At 38.4% G+C, this 23,159-nt stretch overlaps 1 protein-coding gene across 2 annotated transcripts in view; it reads right to left on the reverse strand.

Annotated features, from left to right (window-relative positions):
* SOAT1 (sterol O-acyltransferase 1) overlaps positions 1-23,159 on the reverse strand; it is a 60,632-nt gene that overhangs the window by 2,844 nt on the left and 34,629 nt on the right. For both annotated transcript variants that reach the window (XM_039337177.1, XM_039337176.1), the window contains exons 6-15: positions 19,406-19,513; positions 18,535-18,817; positions 13,077-13,155; positions 12,247-12,328; positions 9,854-9,899; positions 8,955-9,084; positions 7,601-7,698; positions 5,005-5,103; positions 2,330-2,465; positions 1,645-1,790 (exon numbers count right to left, since the gene is read on the reverse strand). In XM_039337177.1, the coding sequence (XP_039193111.1) occupies positions 1,645-1,790; positions 2,330-2,465; positions 5,005-5,103; positions 7,601-7,698; positions 8,955-9,084; positions 9,854-9,899; positions 12,247-12,328; positions 13,077-13,155; positions 18,535-18,817; positions 19,406-19,513 (1,207 nt within the window). The remainder of the gene's footprint in view (positions 1-1,644; positions 1,791-2,329; positions 2,466-5,004; positions 5,104-7,600; positions 7,699-8,954; positions 9,085-9,853; positions 9,900-12,246; positions 12,329-13,076; positions 13,156-18,534; positions 18,818-19,405; positions 19,514-23,159) is intronic.

A 23,159-nucleotide genomic window follows, 5' to 3' on the forward strand; every position in this document is an offset into this window, starting at 1 on the left:
TGTACCTGTACAGTTGGTTTTTCTTGCCTAAATGTAAAATCTTACTTTTATCAACATTAAATTTCATTTTGTTAGATAGGGCCAAGTGTTCAAGTCTGTGAAGATCCTTTTGGATTTTGAGTCTGTCTTCTGGGGTGTTGGCTATTTCTGCCAGCTTAGTGTCATCTGCAAATTTGATAAGTTCCCCTTCTATTCTGTCATCTAGATTGTTTATGATGATATTAAAGAGTACTGGGCCTAAAACAGAACCTTGGGATGCCCCATTACTTACTTCCCTCTATGTGGATGTACCTCCATTGAGGATGACACATTGATAATGATTTGTCAGCCAGTTACAAATCCATCTGGTGGTGATGCTGTCTATCCCACATTTTTCTAACTTACCGTGAAATAGGTTGTAGTCTACTTTGTCAAATGCCTTATTGACATCTAAGTATACTATGTCCACAGCATTTCGCTGATCCACTAATTTGGCCACTTTGTTAAAAAATGAAATACGATTTGTTTGGCATGATCTGTTTTTGATGAACCCATGTTGGCTTTTGGTTATAACTTTGTTTGCTTCTAGGTATTTTCAGATTTGTTTATTATCTTTTCCAAGATCTTCCCAGGTACTGATTGCTCTGTAATTTCCTAGATCTGTCCCCCCCCCCCTTTTTGAAGATGGGGACCATATCAGATCCAGTCCTCAGGTAGTTTTCCTGTGCTCCAAGAACTTTGAAAGATGTGGTTCAAAGGTTGTGAAATCACATCTGCCAGAACTCTGGAATGTAACCCATCAGCACTCACTGATTTGAATCTGTCCAGAGCTGACAGGTGTTCTCTTACCTTATTTTTGCTTATTTTAATTTGCATTCCTAGATTATCTTTTACAGTTTTGTTTTTAGTAAGTTGGATTGTATTTTTTTTGCGTAAAAACAAATACAAAGAATGAATTATGCAATTCTGTTTTCTCTCTACTGCCCATTACTTCCTTGGCATTTTCCCCCATTAGTGGACCAATTGTTTCTTTGACTTTTTTCTTGTTTTTTATGTGTTGAAACTTTTCAAAAATTGTTTTAAATTTGTTGCAAGTCTTACTTTGTTCTGAGCCTTAGCTTTCCTGGCTTCATATTTGCAGGTTAGGGCTAGTTGTTAGATAGATAACCTTTATTGTCATTTTTTATTGTGGGCACAATGGCACACATTAAAAATGAAATTTAGTTGCTTGTTCTCGAAGTGTACACATACATAACACATATTTAAACATACTATATACAACATTTGTTGTATTTTGTGGGTATTCTGCCTTGATTATATGTCCCTCTTTCTATTTTTTGCCTTTTTTTCTTCAGTTGGTCAGAGAGTTCGTTATTGAATGATGCTGTTTTTTCTTGTTTTTCTTTTTTAGTGCTATTGAGCTGGACTGCACTTTTATAATCATATTTTTCAGAGTTTCCCAAGCTTTAATTTTTAACATACTTAACTTTTATGCCACTCAACATTCAAACAACTCCTATTCATGTACAGTTTTTCAACTACGCAGAGTGCTGCAACTTAAATGCAATGTTTATAAATTATGAATGTTTTTCTGTAGTTCTTGTCTCTAAATTCATGGCTCTGAATAGTAACTGAACCTATTCTTATTACAAACATATTACTCACATTTTCTCTGGGACAATACTGACGGGCATATAACTCTTGCCCATAAAGGCAAATAAGGACACCTTGGCCAAGGAAGAGAGATGTCCACATGAAGATGTTAAAAATGGGGTTTTTCCGCCGGTCATGGAGAATGAAATTGAAAACCACTGAAGGAAGGAAACAACCATTTAAGACTCTAAACTCTACTCCCAAATGCATCAGAACAATGTTGCAATGATAAAACACGTTTTAATACATTACAAGTCTAGTCTATCAGATTGAAAAGTAACACTGGTCAAGATGTAATTTGGATTTTATACTATAATATGGGAAAATTAAAGGTAGAACACACAGCTATTAAGAGGAGGGAGAAAGAAACTTTCACTCTACTCTCTGGTTTTTTCCTTCTACTCTCACAATGTTCCCCAGCAAATCAGGGGCAGGCTTCACTCACCTCATCTGTTCTCCAATAGTACTCTATACCTAAGATATTCCCACTGAGCAACTCTGCCCTCAACTTCAAAACTGGCTCCGGAAAAGAATGCATGTGATCTGAGATCACAGATGGCTTCTGGATCAGAGTTTACAAATGCTAGCCCTACAGGAACCTCACAAGATTACATTTTGCAAATTAGCCATTTATTATTTTAAAAAAAAACTTTCTCAACATTTTGCTATACTGCTGTAGGGTATATTTATTACTTACCTCCAAAGCACAGGAACAAGAAGAACATGACTGGATACAGGTAACCCAAACAAATGGCCAGGATATATTCATGTACTGCAGCAGAAACCACGAAAACTGACAGCATAGCAACTGCTTTGAATTTTTTTCCAAAGAACTGAGGTTGACAGACAAACAAGAACGAGACAATATCCAATGTTTAAAAAAAATATTTGTGCAGCTTCTGGAAATCATCCAAAACTTCCTATTAGCACTTTGTACAGAAATTTATCAATGAAGATTTTTCTTTATATTTTCTTTTCAATCAGGATGTATACCGATATGGGCTTCCTTTAGAAGAAATAGTGGAATAAACATAGCACAAAATAAATAAATATGTGATATTTATCTGAAGAGAGAGTTCCCATTAAGCTTTGTACTTAACTTAAATATAAGTGTGTATCGAAGAAAAACACACAAAAAGAAAATGATTACATTCAAAATGTACTGATGTACTGCCTCCTTATGGCAGGGGGTGATGAGTGAAGAAGGTTAGGAATGTTTGCCAAGGCTACATACTACCAGCAGAGTCATCCAAAGCACGACTATCATCCCTGCCAGCTAAAGCAAGTAGGCACCTATATTGTGCAGGAGGTATATAGGAAGAAGCTGAAGTAGGCAATCACTTTAGAGACAAAGTGTCATTTCATTCTGTGGAGAAGGAGGCAATGGTAAACCACTGCTGTATTTTATCAAGAAAATCCCTGGAGGTCCCCAAAAGTTTCTACTAAAGGGATCTATCATCTCATCTATTTCTTAACTTGGGGAAAAAAAATTAATTGGATAAAAGTTTAACCCTGCCTGGAAAAAGATTTTATAGTCTATTGGGGACATCTTGTGGCGAAGCCTGGTACAGCAACTGAATTTTTTTTTTTACTGTCAGGCCTGTTTATTCTTTAGAATTGGCCTTTACACTATCTGAAAAAGATAAGAACCTGAAACAGCTGGGTGGTGAAAATAATCTCTAGGAATAGTGGAGGTGGACATTTGTTGACTTTTACTAAATACAGCCTCCACTAAAAGTTTATTTCTAACCACCACAGAAATGGAGGAATTCTACCTACAACTTAACTATAAGCTTATACTCGAAAAAATCCTTGAAATCACTGAGCTAATGAACTCCAGAGTGAAACACAAAGATGTCACCTTAAAACTACAAATGGAAACTCAGACTTTAACTGATGAACTTACAAACCAAAAAACAACTGAAGAGGAACCAATTAATATCAAAGAGGATTCTACACAACAACAAATACAACCTACGGAGAATTTTCACAAGCAAATCTTGATTTCAACTAAAGTACTTGTAACTCAAAAAGCAACAGAAACTGAAGGAAGCAACATTAAGATGGAAACACAATATATTGAGAACTTAGACAACTTTGACAATCAAACAACAACTACAACACTGGATATGATCTTTTACTCTAGCCAGACAAAACTGGAAAAAGAAGAAGACCTGACTCAACTGATGACAAACATTCTAAATCAAACAGGGAGATCTGAACTACTAGGGCAACAATTCAATGACTACAAAGGGTCCAGTTCCTTTGAAAAATTGATATCTGGATGGTCTCCCTTGATTCAAATAACATGTGTAGGAATGGAGACCCACTTGAGTATTTGGGGGCACTGGTATGGAAACCTGTTTGGCACAAAAAGAAAGCTAGAAACAGATTCAAAATAGGATTTCCTTGTTCCTCTTTCTCCTTATCGTTGATTGATGATGGAACAGCTTAAAATTTTACCCAATGGACTAAGGAGACTTTTAGAGATATTGATTGATCTAATATCCAGGATTTAGACTTATAAAGGAAATGAAAATTAGTTATTAGGTTATAGTTTTGAAACGTAATATGGGAAGGGATTTGTGACAACGAAAGACAGTTTATTAGTAAATGATGAGCTACTAGGACGAGAAATAGAATATACTTTTGAAAATGTAACTATATGAATAATATGTTATTTTAGACATACCGTATATGCCGGCGTATAAGACGACTTCCGGAAGCGCTAAACTCGGCGCCAAAGACGGGGGTTGTCTTATACGTCGAGTCGTCTTATACGCCGAGTTGTCTTATATGCCGGAAATACTGGTAGTTTCCGGCGTATAAGACGACGTTCTAGGAATGCGGCTCAGCGATAAGGACGGGGTCGTCTTATACGCCGGGTCACCTAATACGCTGGCATATACGGTAACTATTCTGTAATGAAATTAGGGAAATCTGGGTTACCTGAAGTTTAAACATTATGGTTATTAAAGGCCAAATTGGAATACGGTAATTGGAATTAGGAAAAAATTAAAAACAGGATGTGAATATGTATAAGCAAAATTATATTGACAAATGTATTGAATGACTGAGCTATAATTAGAAATGTATTAACTTGAATTTGATACAATAATTAAGGGAAATAGAGAGGGAGCTTTTAATGATGTAATATGAGATATGCATGAAATATTTTGTTATTGGACTATTGACTACCCTATCTCCGTGCAGCTTCCTAAATACTTGGCTGTAAAATTGAAAAACTAATAAAATTTCTTATAAAAAAAGAAAATCCCATGGATAAAAAATCTTGGAGAAAATCTACCTAAAGTGGTTACTTAGAATTGGCATCGACATAATTAGTCAATTACTTATAAGTCTGCTGCTTACCCAAAGGAAATCTCTGTAGGCATAGTAATACAGCCAATCATGTACTACGATATTCCAGGTTCGGTAATAGTTTGAAAAAGATGTAGAATTCCACCAGTCCTAAAAAAGTGTAAAAAAAAATAGAGAATGAAGTTCAGAATTGAGGACCATTATATCAAGGATCTGCTGCTACTCAAATATTTCAATAGCATCTAAAATATAATCTTCAGATCTCTAAGTTGAGAGATATTGCAACTTTACACCAGTTTAGTGCAGTGGCTAAGGCACTAAGCCAAAAACTGGGAACCTATGAGTTCTAGTCCCACCTTAGGCACAAAGCCAGCTGGGTTATCTTTTTTTTTTTTTTTAAAAAGTTTTTAATTTATAATACAGTTAAAACAAAAATGGACATAACGTAATATTCCAGTATACGTATTTCTAACAATCTGTTCCTCTTCATACATATAGTTCTTAATCTCTATATATACATACATATTTTTCTCTACAATATCTAATTTATTTCTCTATATACTAACATACAATTATATATATTTCTATCTTAACACTAGCTTATAACCTGAACAGTCCCCCTTGATTCACACCAATAATAAAATTTGTCCCAGATTTCAAAATAATCTGACTCTGTCTTGTCCTTCATTTCCATTGTGAGCCTGTTCATATTGGCACATGATAAAATTTTGTATAAAATCTCTTCTTCTGTTGGAGTTTCTTTATTCCTCCAATTTTGTGCATATGCCATTCTAGCAGGTGAAAATGTGTAACACCAGGTAAAATATCCCTTTATTGTATTTCTGTGTAGTTATGCCTAATAAAAAGAGTTCTGGTTTTAGCTCTATCTCTACCATTAATATTTCTTTCAGCCATTTTTTTTATCTTATTCCAAAAATCATAAGCTTTTGGGCACTCCCACCACATATGGTAATAGGTCCCTATTGCCAATTTACATTTCCAGCATATGGATGAAAAATTTGGACCCATTTTAGCTAACCTTGTGGGTGGGAGATGCCATCTATAGAACATTTTGTAGAGATTTTCTTTGTAAGAGATGGCCAAAGTGAGCTTCCTATTTCTTGCCCATAATTCTTATCAGATGTGCAGATCAAACTTGAGATCAAGATCCCTGCTCTACGTTAACATGGTTTTTTTTACCTGTTCCTCATACATTGCCTGGTCTAACAGATAGTGATATAGTTTTTTAATCATTTTGTCCTCAGTTCCTAATAATATTTTGTCCAGCCCTGTCGATTCTATTTTTATGCCTAGCTTTTTTTAATCTTTCCAATATCTTGCCTGTAATTGAAGATATGCCCACCATTCTAATTCTGTCCCTTCGTCTTGCAGATTTTTCCTGGATTTCAATTCCCCTTTCTTGTCTAGTACATTTTTATATGTTATAATTTTCCTTAATTGTATGAACTTGGGATGTATATGCACTTCTAATGTGGAAATTCAGCTGGGGACTTGTGTATAATTTGGATGTCAAGTTTTAACCCACACGTCTATTAGAGCTCATCTGATGTAATGCCTTCGAAAATATTTGTGTGCCTTATATTTCTGATCCCATAACATAGCCAGCTGGGTTATCTTGGGCCAATCATTCTCTAAGCTGTAAGAAGGAGGCAAGGGCCTCCTTCTTGCAAAGATTCCTTGCCAAGAATGCTGCAGGGACTAGTCCAGGCAGTCGCAGGAGTTAAGACTAACTCAAAGAAAGACAAAAAAGAAAAGAAAAAAGTTGCAACTTAAATTTCTAACTTACTGAAACACTTTAGAATGGAAGCATTCAATTTGATGTTTCCAGACCCATCAAATTTTGTTGCAATAGTCAGTAAACAGGAATAAGATACGGTGTGATCCCAAAGCATATGGAAGACCCCACAAAACTCACTTGGAGTATAAGGAACACATATTTCAAAAGATCTCACCAGCTTCTTTAGAGCTTGTCCCTTAGAAGAATATTAGATCTTTGTAGGAAAATACTACAAAGTAGATTTGCTATGGCTCAAAAAATATTTTTATCATTGTTTTTTAGGCTGCACAAGAAACTGTTACAAGCTTAAAGAAAACATAGCAGATTCAGAACAAGCTACTGTAAGATCATCTGCCATTCAAAGACTTCAGCAATTGCCAAGACTAACAAAGCATTTTTCTTCCTGGAAAAAACCATGTCAAACCACCAACAAAGTTGTTTTAATTCACAAAAACAGATGCACACATGGCAATTATTTCTGTCTCCCTGTCAGTCAGACAGACAGTCCAAATAAATAAATACATGTAACTCAGTGCAAGTGAACAGGAAATCCAACAGTAACATCCGTAGGCATGGTACATTCTATTCACTAAAAGTCTGATGAAATCTCTGCCTAAAGTATTTCAAGGATAGTAATATTGTGGGGAGCATCCTCAGTAACTCTTTGTCCCTATGCATATACATGTGTATACCTGTGTATATGTACATATAGCACAAGTACATATATTTTTTTTTCTAAATGGGTACCTTTCCCTTCTTGCCTCTTGCCAATTATTTGGTATAATTGCACAGTTGTAGTGAATCCTTCAGAAAAAGCTGGCAAGACTATGAACTTTGGGCCTCAATTACCTTATAAAACATTCTGTCAGCAAAGCGGAGCCCCTCAGCAAAAGCATTAAGCCAGCAATGAAGGAATGCAAAGAAGGTCAGGAACATAATCAATACACCTAGGAAAGCATTAAAGAAAAAAAAAGCAAATTAATTTAATTCATTATGATTAAATGCTGCTAATATTTGCAACTTAAAGTTGAAAACAGGTTGCACCTTCAGCCTGTTCAGTGTTTTAAGTATCCTAATGATATCTATGAAAACAACAAGTGTGGCCTGTCATTTTTAAGGATTACTTTTAAGAAGTTACCTTCTGGGGCAGCATTTGAGTGAATAGATTTCAGCAACATCTCAGTGTCGTTGCATGTTGAAAAGTGGGATTTTGTATGAGGGCAAGACTGTACTGTGCAAAATGGAAGAAAGGGTAAAAAGGAAATAGGCAGAACAGGTAGAGCGCTAGGCATCTGGAACAAAGTTTAACAATAAGAAAAAAGGAAGAGTTTTATATTTTTAAAACATCTAGTTTGAAGAGTGTTCATTTCAACAAATGGTATCCTTTCTGTAAGTAGAGGATTACTTAGTGGTCAAGAAGAAATATTTCCAGTTGTTATGTTTTCTGGCCATGGTGATGTCCACCTTCTCTGCAGAACATCCACATAGCACTGCCACCTATGTAGGTGTGTCTATAGACCAAGCAGTAGGAAATCTAATGGCTGGGAATATTTGAAACAAAAGAATGTTTGTCCCTGTGTAGAAAAATGGCAAGAAAGGAGTTTATAGTAACTCAGGAACAATCAGGGGATAGCAAAAACTGTTAAGAAGGAAGCTGTTATAGGAAGAAGTCAGTATAAAAGCAGGAGAAAGAATGGTGGAATTAGGATGAAAGTCAGATATGAAAAAAAGGAGTACTGTAAAACATTTATGGGAAAGAAATATAATTGAAATACAACTTGAAATAGAAGTTCACTCTATGTAAAATCTCTGGTCATCAACTACTTCATAAAATGGTGCAGAATTTGATGTGCCATAGCATGGTATATCCAGAAGCAGTGTTTATATAGTTAAGTGTTTAAATTAAAGGTGGAGCGCTTTTGCCCAAGAAAATGATAGGAGCATAAAATGCAGAAGCTAATTTGTGTTTATGTTATTTTAGAAAAATATAGGGCTGCCCATAACTAATCTTCTTCTGGTACAAAATGCCTATAAAAGAAATAATGCTTGTCTTCTTTTATTTTCTCTAATCCCAGAGAGATCATTTGCTAACACATATCTAGCATGCCTCATTTGTCTATCTGTTAGCTATACCACATTTGTAATTGCATTGCATTCAAAAGCTTTGAAGGAAAGATCCACAGGCTGATTCACAGGAGCTCACCTGGAAGAATAGAGTTGAAGATGCAAAGAACTAGTCCTCGTAGACTGAAGTGTTCCAGGCTATAATTCCGATACATCGGAATACAGAGTCTTACAAATATGTAGTAACCATAGAACAATGAACCAAGAATCTACAGAAGAGGAGAAACCAAAATCAGTTGATAATCAGAGAAATTTGGAAGGAATCATAAGGCAAATTAAAAAAAAAACTGTTGACCATTCACCTCCCTCAAGTGACCTTCATTTATTTTACTGTTGTTTAAAATCTAATTGTTCTAGATCAGTGTTTCTCAACCTTGACAATTTTAAGGCATGTGGACTTCAACTCCCAGAATTCCACAGCCAGCATTGCTGGCTGTGGAATTCTGGGAGTTGAAGTCCACATGCCTTAAAATTGTCAAGGTTGAGAAACACTGTAATCTAGATGAAGGCAGAATGATGGAAAATATACTTCTATAAGCAAAGAAAAGTATTCAGAAGCTTTTCTTTTGTTGACCTGTTTAAATTCTTGAATCAGAAAAAAAAATGCATAGGATAACTGATTGCTGAAATTAGTACATTTGAGCTGGATGCCACTTCCACTCTATTTAACTCTATACCATTTTTTAATAGTGGAGACAAGGCATTTCACAATGAGATATAAGTGATTACTATTCCTAGCCTGCAACTATTTTCTGTAATATCCAACTGTTGAAGGATGCTTTGACCGTGATTTAAGAGTTAAGATTATAACGTTTTACAAAGACAGGAATATGTACAAGGTTCCCATTAGGCCTTAATACTGAAACAGCTAAACTGGCTGCGCTTCTAGTGGAGATACACAAGCAAGACAGCTAAGTGCTTTTAGGTCCAAGGACTGTTTTCCATCAGGTAAATGGCAGATAAAGTAAAGTCACAAACCTGTGCAATCTTGGTAGCCAGATAGCTCCATCTTATTGTGGGTGTTCTGAAAAGAATATATCACATTATTCAGTTCTCAAATGGTTTGGTGTTATTCCACATCATATTTTTAGCAAGCGTAATTAAGTGCACGACCTAGATATTGATTGTAGCAAACACAATATAAATTCAATTGCAACACAGCAATAGCAATAGCACTTAGAATTATACACCACTTCACAGTGCTTTCACAGTCCTCTCTAGGCAGTTTACAGAGTCAGCATATTGCCCCCAACAATCTGGATTCTCATTTTACCAACCTCGGAAGGATGGAAGGCTGAGTCAACCCTGAGCCGGTGAGACTTGAACTGCCAAACTGTTGACAGCCAGCAGTCAGCAGAAGTAGCCTGCAGTAATGCATTCTAATCACTGCACCACCAGAATATATCACAGTATTTCAATGATATACTGTAGATAAATTTATTTGATAGGTGTGATGTTGTTCAAATTGCATGTTTTTTTCTGAACCTGACAGTCATTATTGATATGGTTACACTTTGATTTTTAAAAAAGTAATTAAATGAATAAACAACACTGGTGGAAATATATAGGCAGAAGAATATGGAAAAAAGATCTGAATGCTTCATATAACCAATTAATAATTAAAGTTCAACCACTTGTTTTGTGGATTGAAAGCATGGGTGGAACAAAGGAAATAGGAAACATGGAGCAATTTTGCTCTACTCATAAAAAGTATGATTGCTAATGCGGTTGCACAATGTATTTAATTCAAAAGTTATGATAAAATATTAAAGGTAGTCCTTGACTTACGATCAGTCGCTTAGCCCAAGACACCCATGGGGGCGAAAATAGGCCCAAGGCCTCTGAGGACCCTGAGGGGTGGGAAGCATAACATGGGGTATCTCAGGAGGTTATGGAAGCCCTGGGAGGTCTGGGGCAAGCAATCCTGGGCCTGCTGCTTGTTGTCCCAAGGCTTCCCCCACCCCCAAGTACTCCATTCTCTGCTTAATGACTGCATCAAAGAGAGCAGAGATAGTGGACATTAAGTGAGGTGATCACATGGTTACTTCACTTAATGACCATCACAACTTGCGACCATAATGGGCAGGCTCCATTCCGCTCACAAGTCAAGGACTACCTATATTTGATTTGTCTGCAACTCTTTAATATACAATGGGATAAACAAGCGAAGAGAATTCAAATCCTATAACAATATTCCATAGAATTAAAGATTAAGATTATTAGCAGCAAAAATAATATAAAGTTGGTTTATTTAAGTTTAAAGTAAGACCTTTATTTGCAAAGTTGTGGCAACCCTTTAAGGACTATGTATTTGCAGACATTGGAATTAAAAAGTTGATGTTTTATAATTTGTTTATAGGTAAAGGATGAGACATGGAATGAAGAGCATTGGTTTGTAACTTTGTAGTGGGTGAAGGGTTTCTAAATTTGTTTATAGTTGTGGTGCAGTTTGAAAGTCAGTTCTTTACATATTTTCTTATCACATTTTTCTTTTTTTTGTACTTTTTCTTCATACTATTCTCTTTCTGTAAGTTTGGTTTGTATTAATTTTTATTAGTGCAATTATAATTCTTAGTAAAAATTACATCTAAAGAAAAAACCAACACAATGGGGGTACAATGTTATTATAGAAATTAATATCTAGCACTTAGAAGCTAACTTTTTTTATTTGTATCCCGCTTTTATTTTTTTTACAAATAACTCAAAGCAGTGAAACATATTCAACACTCTTTCCTCCTCCTAGTTTCCCCACAAGAACTCTGTGAGGTGGGTTGCGTTGAGAGGGAGTGAATGGCTGAAAGTCACCTAGTTGGCTTTCATGTATAAATTTGATCTGTATTTAAAATTGGACTAGAACTCATGGCTTCCTTCTAGGCTGGTGCCATAAACATTAGACCAGTGGTTCTCAACCTTTTTAATGCCGCGACCCCCAACCGGTCGTAAGTCGAGGTCTACTCAACCGGTCGTAAGTCGAGGACTACTCAACTGGTGCAGCACCATTTGCAGAATGGGATTTTTGGCGGGCTCAGCAGGGCAGAGACAGCCTGGACAATTCCTATTGGCTTTTGAAAGCCAATAGATTAAAAGAGAGTCTATTCTATCGGCTTTCAAAAGTCAATAGAATAAAAGGGAGTAGCACAGCTAAGGAAAAGGGGGAAAAAATGGCGGACTGCGTTGTTTGGCGACCCCCGTGAAATGGTCGTTCGACCCCAAATGGGGTCCCGACCCACAGGTTGAGAACCACTGCATTAGACCAAACTGGGTCCCTAGTTGCATCCTGACTAAAAATTAGCAATACTACAAGCAAATACATATAATACCAATCCCTTCACAACGGAAATGAAATTGCCACATGCAAAGTTATTCATTACCTGGGATATTGATCTCGGTAAATAAGAGTGGGAGCAAAAAGAAAATACAGGTACTGGGAAACTTTAGGAAGATGAAAAGAATCTGGAAGGAAAAAAAAACCAGAAAAGTAGTTTGGTACTAGCACATATCACACACACACAAAAAGTAAACTCCTGTTTTCTACCTTGTTCCTGGCTTATTAATTCCAAGTACAATGATGCTTCTTGTAAGGAGTTTCTACAGTTCTGCCTGACTGGAGAAGCCTATATCAATGTTTCTTAAATTCAGCTGTGTAGACTTTTAATTCCCAGAATTCAGCTTAAAGTTGTTGAGGTTGAGAAACACGGGCCTGTAAACCAGTGCCACCTAATAAGAGTGCTACTCCCAGAACAGCGAAAAGGACAAGAAGGTTTTATCCTCACACCTGCTACCAGTAGCTGACTTATGTCCACAATTGGGATCAAAATTTCCATTGCTAAACTAGGTCATACCTGGTTTTATGATATTTTTTGCTACGATTAAGTCAATTACTGCAGTTGTTAACTGAATCATGCAGTCATTAAGCAAATCTGGTCTCCCCCATTGATTTGCTTTTGTTAGAAACAGGTTGGAAAGTTTGCACATAGTCACGACATGACCCCGGGATGCTGTAACTGTCCTAACAACATGCTGGATACCAAGCAGCCAAATTTTGATCACATGACTGTGGGTATGCTGGGTCGGTTGTAAATACGAGAACTGGTCTTAAGTCACTTTTTTTCAATGCCATTGTAACTTCGTAGCCACTAAATGAATGGTTGCAAAGTTCAGGGCTACCAGTATAGAATTAGTGCAAGGCACAATTACTCACTTGAGCTTTGAGGAGTAGCAGAGACTATTCGGGGAACATTCTCCCTGACGAAGGAGTGAGCTTTCATCACAAGGCGTACCTATAAATAAAATGACAGGTAAGATCTGTTTAAAAAAATAACAAAATGGGAGGAAAAGGACAATTATGCAAGAGAAAATGACATAAGAGAAAAAATACATACTATATCAAAATTTTCAATTTTTAAACATAATATGAAGCCATGGTCACAAGGAAAAAACTTGAAAAGTTTTTCTGTTACATCAAGAAAGGGCCAGTGCACAAGCAGATGTTATCCGTCCAAGAGTATAAATTCAGCATACCTTTGTCTTTCCACAAAAGAGTACTTTTTTGCTGCACTGGTTACTCAGTAAATCGAGAGTTCATATATAGATACATTCCAAATGTTTGAAATATGTCAGAATAACCTTCATATCTTTAAAATGTATCATTCTTGCCCAAACTATATTAATAAAACCACGGCGATTGTACTGAAATGGAATGACAGTGGGGAAAATCCAGACTGTAAGTGTCTTCTCCTCCTTCTACCCTAACAAGATTGACAATCCTCATTTTCAAACTAGAATTACTCTTAAATACAGATCAAATTTATAGTCCCATCCCAACATCTTCTAAATGTTCCAACATGCTCCAGTTTTTAATGCAGGAAATCCTGTAGACTAAAATAGGAACCAATCCCCTGATATGATATCAAAGCATCACAGACTAACTTTGCAATTGTGTTTATAATGGATTCTGGAATTACTTGAATTATGTAGATAAATAAAAGATATGTACATGCACACACAAACAATAACATTGTCTATCCAATGATAAAGCTGAAGATCAAGGAGTTAACTCCTGAATAGTATGCAACTATAAAATAAATTAAAGTTAAATAAAAAAATCTAAGGGAGTATTATAATGTAAATACATACAAAAATTACACATAAAAAGTATCTAAAATGAAAAAATACAACAGAAAAAAGAAAAGAAACAAGTATAGTACATCATTTTAGCAATTAACAATTACAAATCTATATATACTTATGTAGTATATTATTCAAGTACCTATGTTAATTTTTGCTACATTTATATAACTATGATTGTTTTTCACCTACTGTATTTTGTATAAATGAGTTCCATACTTTATTATACTTGTCTGTACAAAATCTGTGTCTATAGACAAACCACTGACAGGTAGCAAGATTTTCAATCCATTGAGTGAATGGGGCCATACAACTATCTTTCCAATGTCACAACATCAGGTTTTTAATCCATAGTAAGGGCATGGAGAATCTATTTGCATAATCCAATTGTCAAATTCCATATACTAGTTCAAAAGAATATCATCCTCTGAAAATTTTAGCTTTTGTCAGAATCATGTTCACCACTTACACTCACTCCTTATTAAGTATAAGGCATTGTAAAACATGTGTTTTAAAGCAGCATCCTTACTATATCTCTAACAGAATGTTCTTAGACAATCCTTTTTTGTACAAATGAAATGGACTCCAAACATTTAAATGTTATTTTTTGTATAATTTGAGGTCCATTGACACTCTTGCTATAAAGTTAAGATTCTCTGCCATTGTCTAGGCCAGGGGTAGGCAACCTTGGCTACCTTCAACTCCCATCTGGCTCCCAGAATTCCTGAGCCAGATGGGAGTTGAAGTCCACGAGTCATAAAAGAGCCAAGGTTGCCTACCCCTGGCCTAGGCAATATACAGTAGGAACTTCTGATTCTTTATTTCATTTATTTCTTAGCATCAGCATATCAAATTAATTTACTAGTAATATATCTATAAAATAGTTTTTGTTTTGTTTTAAAGGATTTATTTTTTTGATCAAATATACTGTCCATCTCTTTATCCAAGTGACTCTGCATTTTACAAATACAAACCATAAAACCATATCAAAGAGATATTTGTAAAAGCAAAATTAAAAGAGTGAAGAACAGAATAAAAGCAAAGTTAAAAAAGGGAGTTAAAAGATGGCTACAAACCACCTCCAGAGTTGCATGCCACTCTTCAATCACCACACCATTTAGCAGAGCAAGGTCTTCAACACTCTTTGGGGGGGGGGGCAATCTCACCTCTGAGGGCAAAATATTTCAAAAGGCAGAGACGGCAGCAGACAAGGTTTTCTTCCTAGATCCCACCAGTCAAAATTATATAACCAACAGGGTTCTATAACACACCTTCCCTATTAACCGGGTAGAAAGAGTCGATGTAATTGGGACAAGACAGGTTCCTTAGGTAACCTGGTACCGTTACATTAAGGGTTTTGAAGGAAATGATGAACACCTTGAATTGGATCTAGCAGCAAATCAGCATCCAAAGTAACTCATGAAGCAGAAGCATTATAAGCACGGTCTTCAGATTGCCCAAGACTGCTCACATGGCTGGATTTTGCATCAGCTGCAGCTTCTGGATACTCTTCAAGTGTAGCCCCAGGTAGAACATATTGCAATAGTCCATGCAAGAGATGAGCAGGCATGAGTGAACAAAGGAGGAGAGAGAAGCAGACAAAGCACAGAGCAGAGGCCACTGGCTAGACTCTTGCTCCTTATCAACACTGATTGGAAGAATGGTGAACCAGCACAAAATAGCAATAGCTATAGCACTTAAAATTATATACTGCTTCACACTGCTTTACAGCCCTCTCTAAGTGATTTACAGAGTCAGCATATTGGCTCCAGCAATCTGGGTCCTCATTTTACCGACCTTAGAATGATGGAAGTCTGAGTAAACCTTGAGCCTAGTGACATTCAAATTGCCCAACTGCCAGCAGTCAGCAGAAGTAGCCTGGAGTACTGCATTCTAACCACTGTGCCAGCAGAGCTCATAAAACTGGGCCCTCTACCCCATCCTAATCCTGATGCTATGATCAATGGAATCAAAAGCTGCCAAGAGGTCAAGAAAAGTGAGGATGGATGCACTACCTCATCCCGCTTCCACAAGAGATCCCTCAAAAGAACAATGAATGCTATTTCTGTCTCATATCTGGGCCTGAAACCCAACTAGAAGGAGTTCAGATAATTCATTTCATCCAGGATCCTGTGGAGCTGCAGTGCCACCTTCTCAACTATGTTCCCTAAAAAGGGGAAGCAGAACACTGGACAAAAACTAACCAGCATGGTGGGGCTCACTGACAGCTTCTTGAGAAGAGGACCCACAAATACCTTTTAAAGGGTGCTGGGAACACCTGTCCCTCAAGGACGAATTAATCCAGCCACATGTCACCTCACAGGTGGCCTTGACCGGTCAGGAGTGCATGAATCTTGTTCACAGATGATCGTGTTTACTGTCCCAAGAACTCTGTCCATATCCTTGGGTCCAACAGAATCAAACTGTTCCCAGATAACAGGTAAGGCAATCCCCTAGACCAGAGGTTCTCAATCTGTGGGTCACGACCCCATTTGGGGTCGAACAACCATTTCATGGGGGTCGCCAAACAACATAGTCCGTCATTTTTTTCCCCTTTTCCTTAGCTGTGCTACTCCCTTTTATTCTATTGGCTTTTGAAAGCCAATAGAATAGACTCTCTTGAATAGAGTCTAATACTATTGGCTTTCAAAAGCCAATAGGAATTGTCCAGGCTGTCTCTGCCCTGCTGAGCCTGCCAAAAGTCCCATTCTGCAAACAGTGCTGCAAGTTGTCTGCAGCGAAGGCGAGCTGTCTGGAAGTTTCCACCCCTCCCTGCTGAGCAACTACTAAAAATGTAAGTAAAAGAGGGCCAGGGGTGGGAGGTGGGAGGCCGGCGAGCGCAGGGAGGGTTGCTGGCATGTGTGGGGCCCGGCGGGTGCTTACCTCCCTTGGGCTGGGCCAGCTGGTGGCCCAGCCAGTGGTCAGCCTGCTCCGTCTCTGCCGCTTGCCAGCTATGCCTCGGCCGGTGCAGGGGGCGGCACCACGCATGCGCTGCACTCCCAGGCAGGGAAAGTCCTCGACTTACGACTGGTTGGGTAGTCCTCGACTTACGACCGGTTGGGTAGTCCTCGACTTACGACCGGTTGGGGGTCGCGGCATTAAAAAGGTTGAGAACCACTGCCCTAGACATCTCTATAGGCCTACATCACTCTTGGCCTTCAACTGGGAACAAATTCAGGCAAATGTATCCACCAGATGCAGAGAGAATTCCTCTGGGTGATCCTAAAGATAAACCTCCGGACACCACTTGTCCATTGAATACTTGAGCTCTAGTGCAGGGGTCCCCACCCTTTTGGGCACCGGGGACTGGTTCCGTGGAGAGAGGTTTTTCCGTGGACTGGAAGGGGTATGATTTTGTGTGCTGCTGCATACCGCAGATGGGGCTTTGCTTGTTTGTGCAGACCGGTTTCTAACATGCCGCAGACTTGTGCCAGTCTAGTGTATTTAGACCCTAATACTGTCCATCCAACCAAAGGTGCTTTATATGTAGATTTCAAATTGGAAAATCAACACAAATTTTTGGCTTTTTATGCATAGTTTTTCTATATATTTACATATCTTTTTTGCTTTTTCTATTTTTTTAAAGAGATAAATAAAATCTAGACAATTGTCATTTCCATAAAAATATTATTTTTATCCCTGCAACTATAGAAATATTTTAGTAATATTTATCTTTACTTTTATTTTCTCCATTAACTCATTGGGTTTTAACCATACAAGTAAGGTATCATCTTACTTTTATGGTTGACATACTGACATCTTTCAGAGACAAAATTTTGTAACTATTCCTTTTGAACTTCACATATTTGTCATATGGTACTATTGAGATGAATATTGGGATTTTCTGCTAAATGCTTGATTTTTCCCAATAACCTCTAATTAAAAATAAGCTATTTTGATTGATATCTTGCTATTATTCTTTACAAATAAACATTTAAAAAGTTGGATAGCTGATTCACCTTTATGTTACAAAAAGAACAATAAACTGAATGCTAAATGAGTAGCTAAAATGTTGTGCCTATTGGGAAATACAACATAACTAGCTAAACTAGAATTCTTTTCCAGAATTGCCCCACTTACATAGCACAACTTCCTAATGAACTTATGGGCACCATAATTTCCCCCAGCGTTTTTAAGCAGCAAGAGAAACCATTTCTATATCATAATCAAAAGTTCACTATTTCTGAAATACAATGTGTGAAGAGTAGATTTACCTATTACCATTTAAGGATTACAGTGGTGTTTTTACTTTACTTTTTGATTCCTGAGATTTTAATACCCAACTAATTTTGTTTGTTTGTTTTGACAAGAACATGCACTGAAGTACAATGAAAGATTAGTAATAATCCACATATCAAGGAGAAATCTTTTGAAATGGAAGAAAAACAGCATTCTGCCCACCTACAAAAGGAGAATTTATACTTGTTTTTTCTTAAATAATCTACATATTTCTGTGGAAAAAAAATTTATGCCTTATTAAGATTTAATAACCTACAATTCCTTACATCCACTTTGCAAATAATGAAACTCACCTGTTCAAGTATAATTATAAAACGAGAGGCTGGCGGTAGATCATAAACCAATACAATGTAAATTGGTCCAAATCCAAGACAGACTGTTTGGAAAATCACAAACAGTGCCCCAAATAAAGTGGAATAGATGATCTTGTGAGAGGAGCTATGGAACCCCTGGGCCCACCGGACAAAGAGGACGTAGGGCACAAGTAACGTGGAGAAGAACATGCAAAGCCAAGTTGGAGCGACGATAGAAATTTTGCCAAAAGAGTAAACGAGGAAATCAAATTCTAGCACAAGCCTTCAAAAAAATCAAAGAAAACAAAAAGGTTAATGGAACTTCATTCACTAGGTAAAAAAATAGTATTTGGGGTGTGATTTGCGGTGCGGGAGAGGGATTAAAAGCTACTAAAATTAAGACTGATAATTTTACATCTGATTTTTTTAAAAAACAATACAAGACTCATAAGTAAGCAAAAATGTTAAGATACATCTAATAATATTAAACAGTCTTCATTATTTCAGTGTGGGCCAGATATGTTGGCCTACAATTTCTATTAGACCTAGCCAACACATCTAGCAAATACCACACTGAGAAAAGCTACTATAAAATATCAAACAAACATAGTATCATCCAGATGTACCTAAGGAACTCAAGGACAGGTTACAGAACCTTGGCAAGGACACATCCTTGGCAAAGTGCCGTTGTTGTGACAATCTCTGTGAAATATAATCATAGGCTTCTCTACAGTTTTCTTTCTCTACAAAAAAGAGTTGGATGGGTAATCATTCCTCCCTTAATAAAGAAGAGGTGCCAGTAGTCCAATGGTCAAATACCAAAATGCAGCACCAAGTCTGCCTTCAGCTAACCTTTTCAAGATGTCCTTACCTTCCCTCATCAATGTAGTCCACCACAAGTGTGCTGAGGATGAACAAAACGAGGAGAGCAATAAACATGTGGTAGATGGTCCGGATATGATTCACTTCAAATAATTCACTATGAAAGGAAGTTCAATGAGACAAAATAAAATTAGGAAATTTCTAGAAAAAGGGGTAAAACATTAGTCATTATAATCTTTAAAAATATTATTGCAAGTCCAAGTTTTCTAGTTGATTCCCTTCTCTCATAATGTTCATGATTGTTAGCCACTCAGAAACTTTGTGAATAAGTGCCATACAAACAATGAATGAATGAATGGAGTGCTACCCACTCCACTCCCTACCAGACTTTGCTCACATTTTAAAGGAACTTGAGCAAACTTTCAAAGTGTCACAGGTTCCGACTAATGAAGCACTTCAAAGAACTTTCAGGCATGTTTCCTAAAGTCTTTATTGCAGAGCTACAGTTTTGCCGGTCACCATGATGGACGGGTTGATGCCAGAATCTGAACTTCCTTTCGCTGGCATCAAGCTTTTCTTGCTAAACCCCTCCTTTCTCATGCAGTCACAGGTCACATTATCCAATTAGTGAGAAGGTCAAAAGTTTACTTCCTCTTTCTTTCCCGGGCTTCCCCCCCCACTCTAAGCTAAGTATTAACCCAATAAATACCAGACAGTTTTGCATATTGTCAAAGCAAGAATATACAGTATTCGCAGCATTGACATCCGGCCCCCCCTTACAAGAAGGACAGATCCTGTAAAGTAAACAAAAGCGTATGTTAAGGGTTATCTTTCGGTTTGCTGGGGTGTTTCACATGAAACCTTTCGATCAATCTGTTGGTGTTCACTTCACTAGATTTCACCCAGGTGGCTTCAGACAACGGGTATCCCTTCCATTGTACTAGGTACTGTAATTTCCCTCTAAAGATTCTGGAGTCAAGAATACGTTTCACTTCATAGTGGGTCTGCCCTGCCACTACGAGGGGTCCAGGTGCCTTCTTTGGAGGAGGTCTCAAAGTGGAGCCCCGATAAGGCTTCAACAAACTACAATGGAAAACTGGGTGAATTTTCCCTAACAGTTTAGGGAGTTTTAGTTGTACTGTGACTGGGTTGATGACCTTTACTATGGGGAAAGGCCCCAAGAATTTTGGTCCCAATTTCTTGCTGGGCAATTTGAGGCGTAGATATTTAGTTGACAGATAGACCTTTTCCCCAACTTGGAATGTTCTTTGGGGAGCCCTCTTTTTATCAGCCTGCTTTTTATAGGTTTCAAAAGTCTTTTTTAACGCAGTTTTTGTGTTTTTACAAACTTCTTCCCACCCTCTCACCCATTGAAGCGGAGGGCAACTGAGGATATTCAGGTATTGGGTTGAATTCTTTCCCTGTGGCTACTTTGAAAGGCGTGTAGCCGGTGCTGCTGTGCACGGAATTATTGTACGCCACCTCCGCAAAAGGGAGGAGATCAGTCCAGTTCGTCTGTTGGTAAGAAACGTAGCACCTAAGATATTGCTCCACCATTTTGTTAGCGGCTTCAGCGGCCCCATTGGTGGCTGGATGAAAAGCAGATGATAACCCTTGAGATGATCCAATCAATGTAAGGAAATTTCTCCAAAACATTGCTGTGAATTGCACCCCCCTGTCTGAGATTATTCGCTTAGGGGCACCATGCAGCCGGTAGATATGTTTCAGGAACAATTTGGCCAGGCGTTGGGCAGATGGGAGTCCTTTGCAGGCGATGAAATGAGCCTGTTTCGAGAACAGGTCTATCACAGTCCAGATGACAGTATTTCCCCTACTTTCAGATAGGTCCACTATAAAGTCCATAGCTATTTCTTCCCAGGGTTGAGAAGGGTCTGCCACGGGTTGCAGTAACCCAGGAGTTTTCCCCGGGATTCTTTTCATTGTGGCACATACAGTACAACTTTTTACATAGTTTTCCACATCCTTTTTCAGCCCCGGCCACCAGAATTGCCGGCGGGTGAGGTGTAGGGTTTTCAAATATCCAAAGTGTCCAGCCTGCTTTACATCGTGGCTGTGGTTGAGAGCATTAAGACGGAGCACTTCTGGCAAATATAACTTCCCCCCTTTGTAAGCCAAGCCATCCTTGCATGTTAGGGACGCTTGATTATCTTTGAACCATTGGTCAGTGAGGAGCTCTCGTTTTATTTTCTTCACTCCAGGGTCATCCGGATTCAGGACCCTGCGAGGTGTAAGTTGAGCAACGGTTTGTGGATTGGGGATAATTGCCTCGTTAACCTGCTCTCGTTCACTTTTGTACTGGAGTAACCGGGATAGCGCATCAGCTAGAAAGTTCTTTCCTCCTGGTATGTACTTTAGAGTGAAGTTGAAGCGGTTAAATTACTGTGCCCACCGTACTTGCTTTGGTGACAATTTGCGGGGAGTTTTCAGTGCCTCTAAGTTCTTGTGATATGTCCATACCTCAAACCTTGCTCCCTTCTAGATAGTGTCGCCAATTCAATAGCGCCCACCTAATTGCAAAGGCCTCTTTCTCCCAGATTGCCCATCTTCGCTCGCTCTCAGTGAATTTCTTAGAGGTGTAGGCACAGGGTTGCAGGATCCCATTTTTGTTCTTTTGAAGTAACACTGCTCCAACCGCCACATCGCTGGCATCGGCTTGAATCACAAAGGGTTCCCCTGGGCAGGGGTGCTTTAGAACCGGTTCAGTGGCAAACAGTCTCTTTAAATTCTCAAAAGCTGTTTGACAGCTCATTGTCTATGCTAGTGGTTGGCCCGGTCGTGTCTTCCCTCCTCCTTTGCCTGTTTCGAGTAGTTTTGTAAGAGGAAGGGCAATCTCGGCAAAAGAAGGGATGAATTGACAATAAAAGTTGGCAAAACCCAGAAAGCTCTGGAGCTGTTTGCGAGTCCTTGGGGGCTGCCATTCGATTATAGTTTTCACCTTGGCCGGATCCATTTCAATACCCTCATTGGAAATTCGGTAGCCAAGATAGTCTAATTGGGTTTGGTGAAATTCACATTTTGACAATTTGACATAAAGCTTGGCATTTAATAGTTTCTTTAACACTTCTCTCACTAGCTTTATGTGATCAGTCATGTTTGTGCTGTATATCAGGATATCATCAAGATACACCAAAACCCCTTTGTACAAGTGATCATGTAGAACCTCATTGATCAACTGCATAAATACAGCTGGGGCCCCCTGTAGTCCAAATGGCATGACTTTGAACTGATAGCTCCCCATTGGACAGTTGAAGGCAGTTTTCCACTCGTCTCCCTCTTTTATTCTCACCCGGTAGTATGCCTCCCTTAGGTCTAACTTAGTGAAGACACTCCCCTTAGCCAGATGGGTCAATAAATCCTTTAGAAGGGGGAGGGGGTATTTATTTTCCACACTTACAGCATTGAGTCCCTTGTAGTCTACGCAGAGACGAAGAGACCCATCTTTTTTCTCTTTGAACAACACAGGGGCTCCCACGGAAGATTTGGCCCATTCAATAAACCCCCTCGCTAGGTTCTTGTTCACATATCGCTGCATCTCCTCCATTTCGAGGGGGGACATAGCATACATCCTCGGACGTGGGAGTTTGGCTCCGGGCACCAGTTCGATGGAGCAGTCATTGGGTCTGTGAGGGGGTAGGGCATCACATTCTTTTTCACTGAACACTTCCGCCAGGTCCAAGTATTCTTTGGGGATGACTGGTTCACCTGGAGTCAGTGAGGCGGCCATGTGCACTCGCTCATTGGGTGGCCTAAGATGCCCAGTAACGTCTGTTGAATCAATGGGG

The sequence above is a fragment of the Crotalus tigris genome, unplaced genomic scaffold, assembly GCF_016545835.1.
Source record: "Crotalus tigris isolate CLP2741 ecotype Arizona unplaced genomic scaffold, ASM1654583v1 scf7180000017668.6805642782:7212621, whole genome shotgun sequence".
In the NCBI taxonomy this organism is placed as follows: Eukaryota; Metazoa; Chordata; class Lepidosauria; order Squamata; family Viperidae; genus Crotalus; species Crotalus tigris.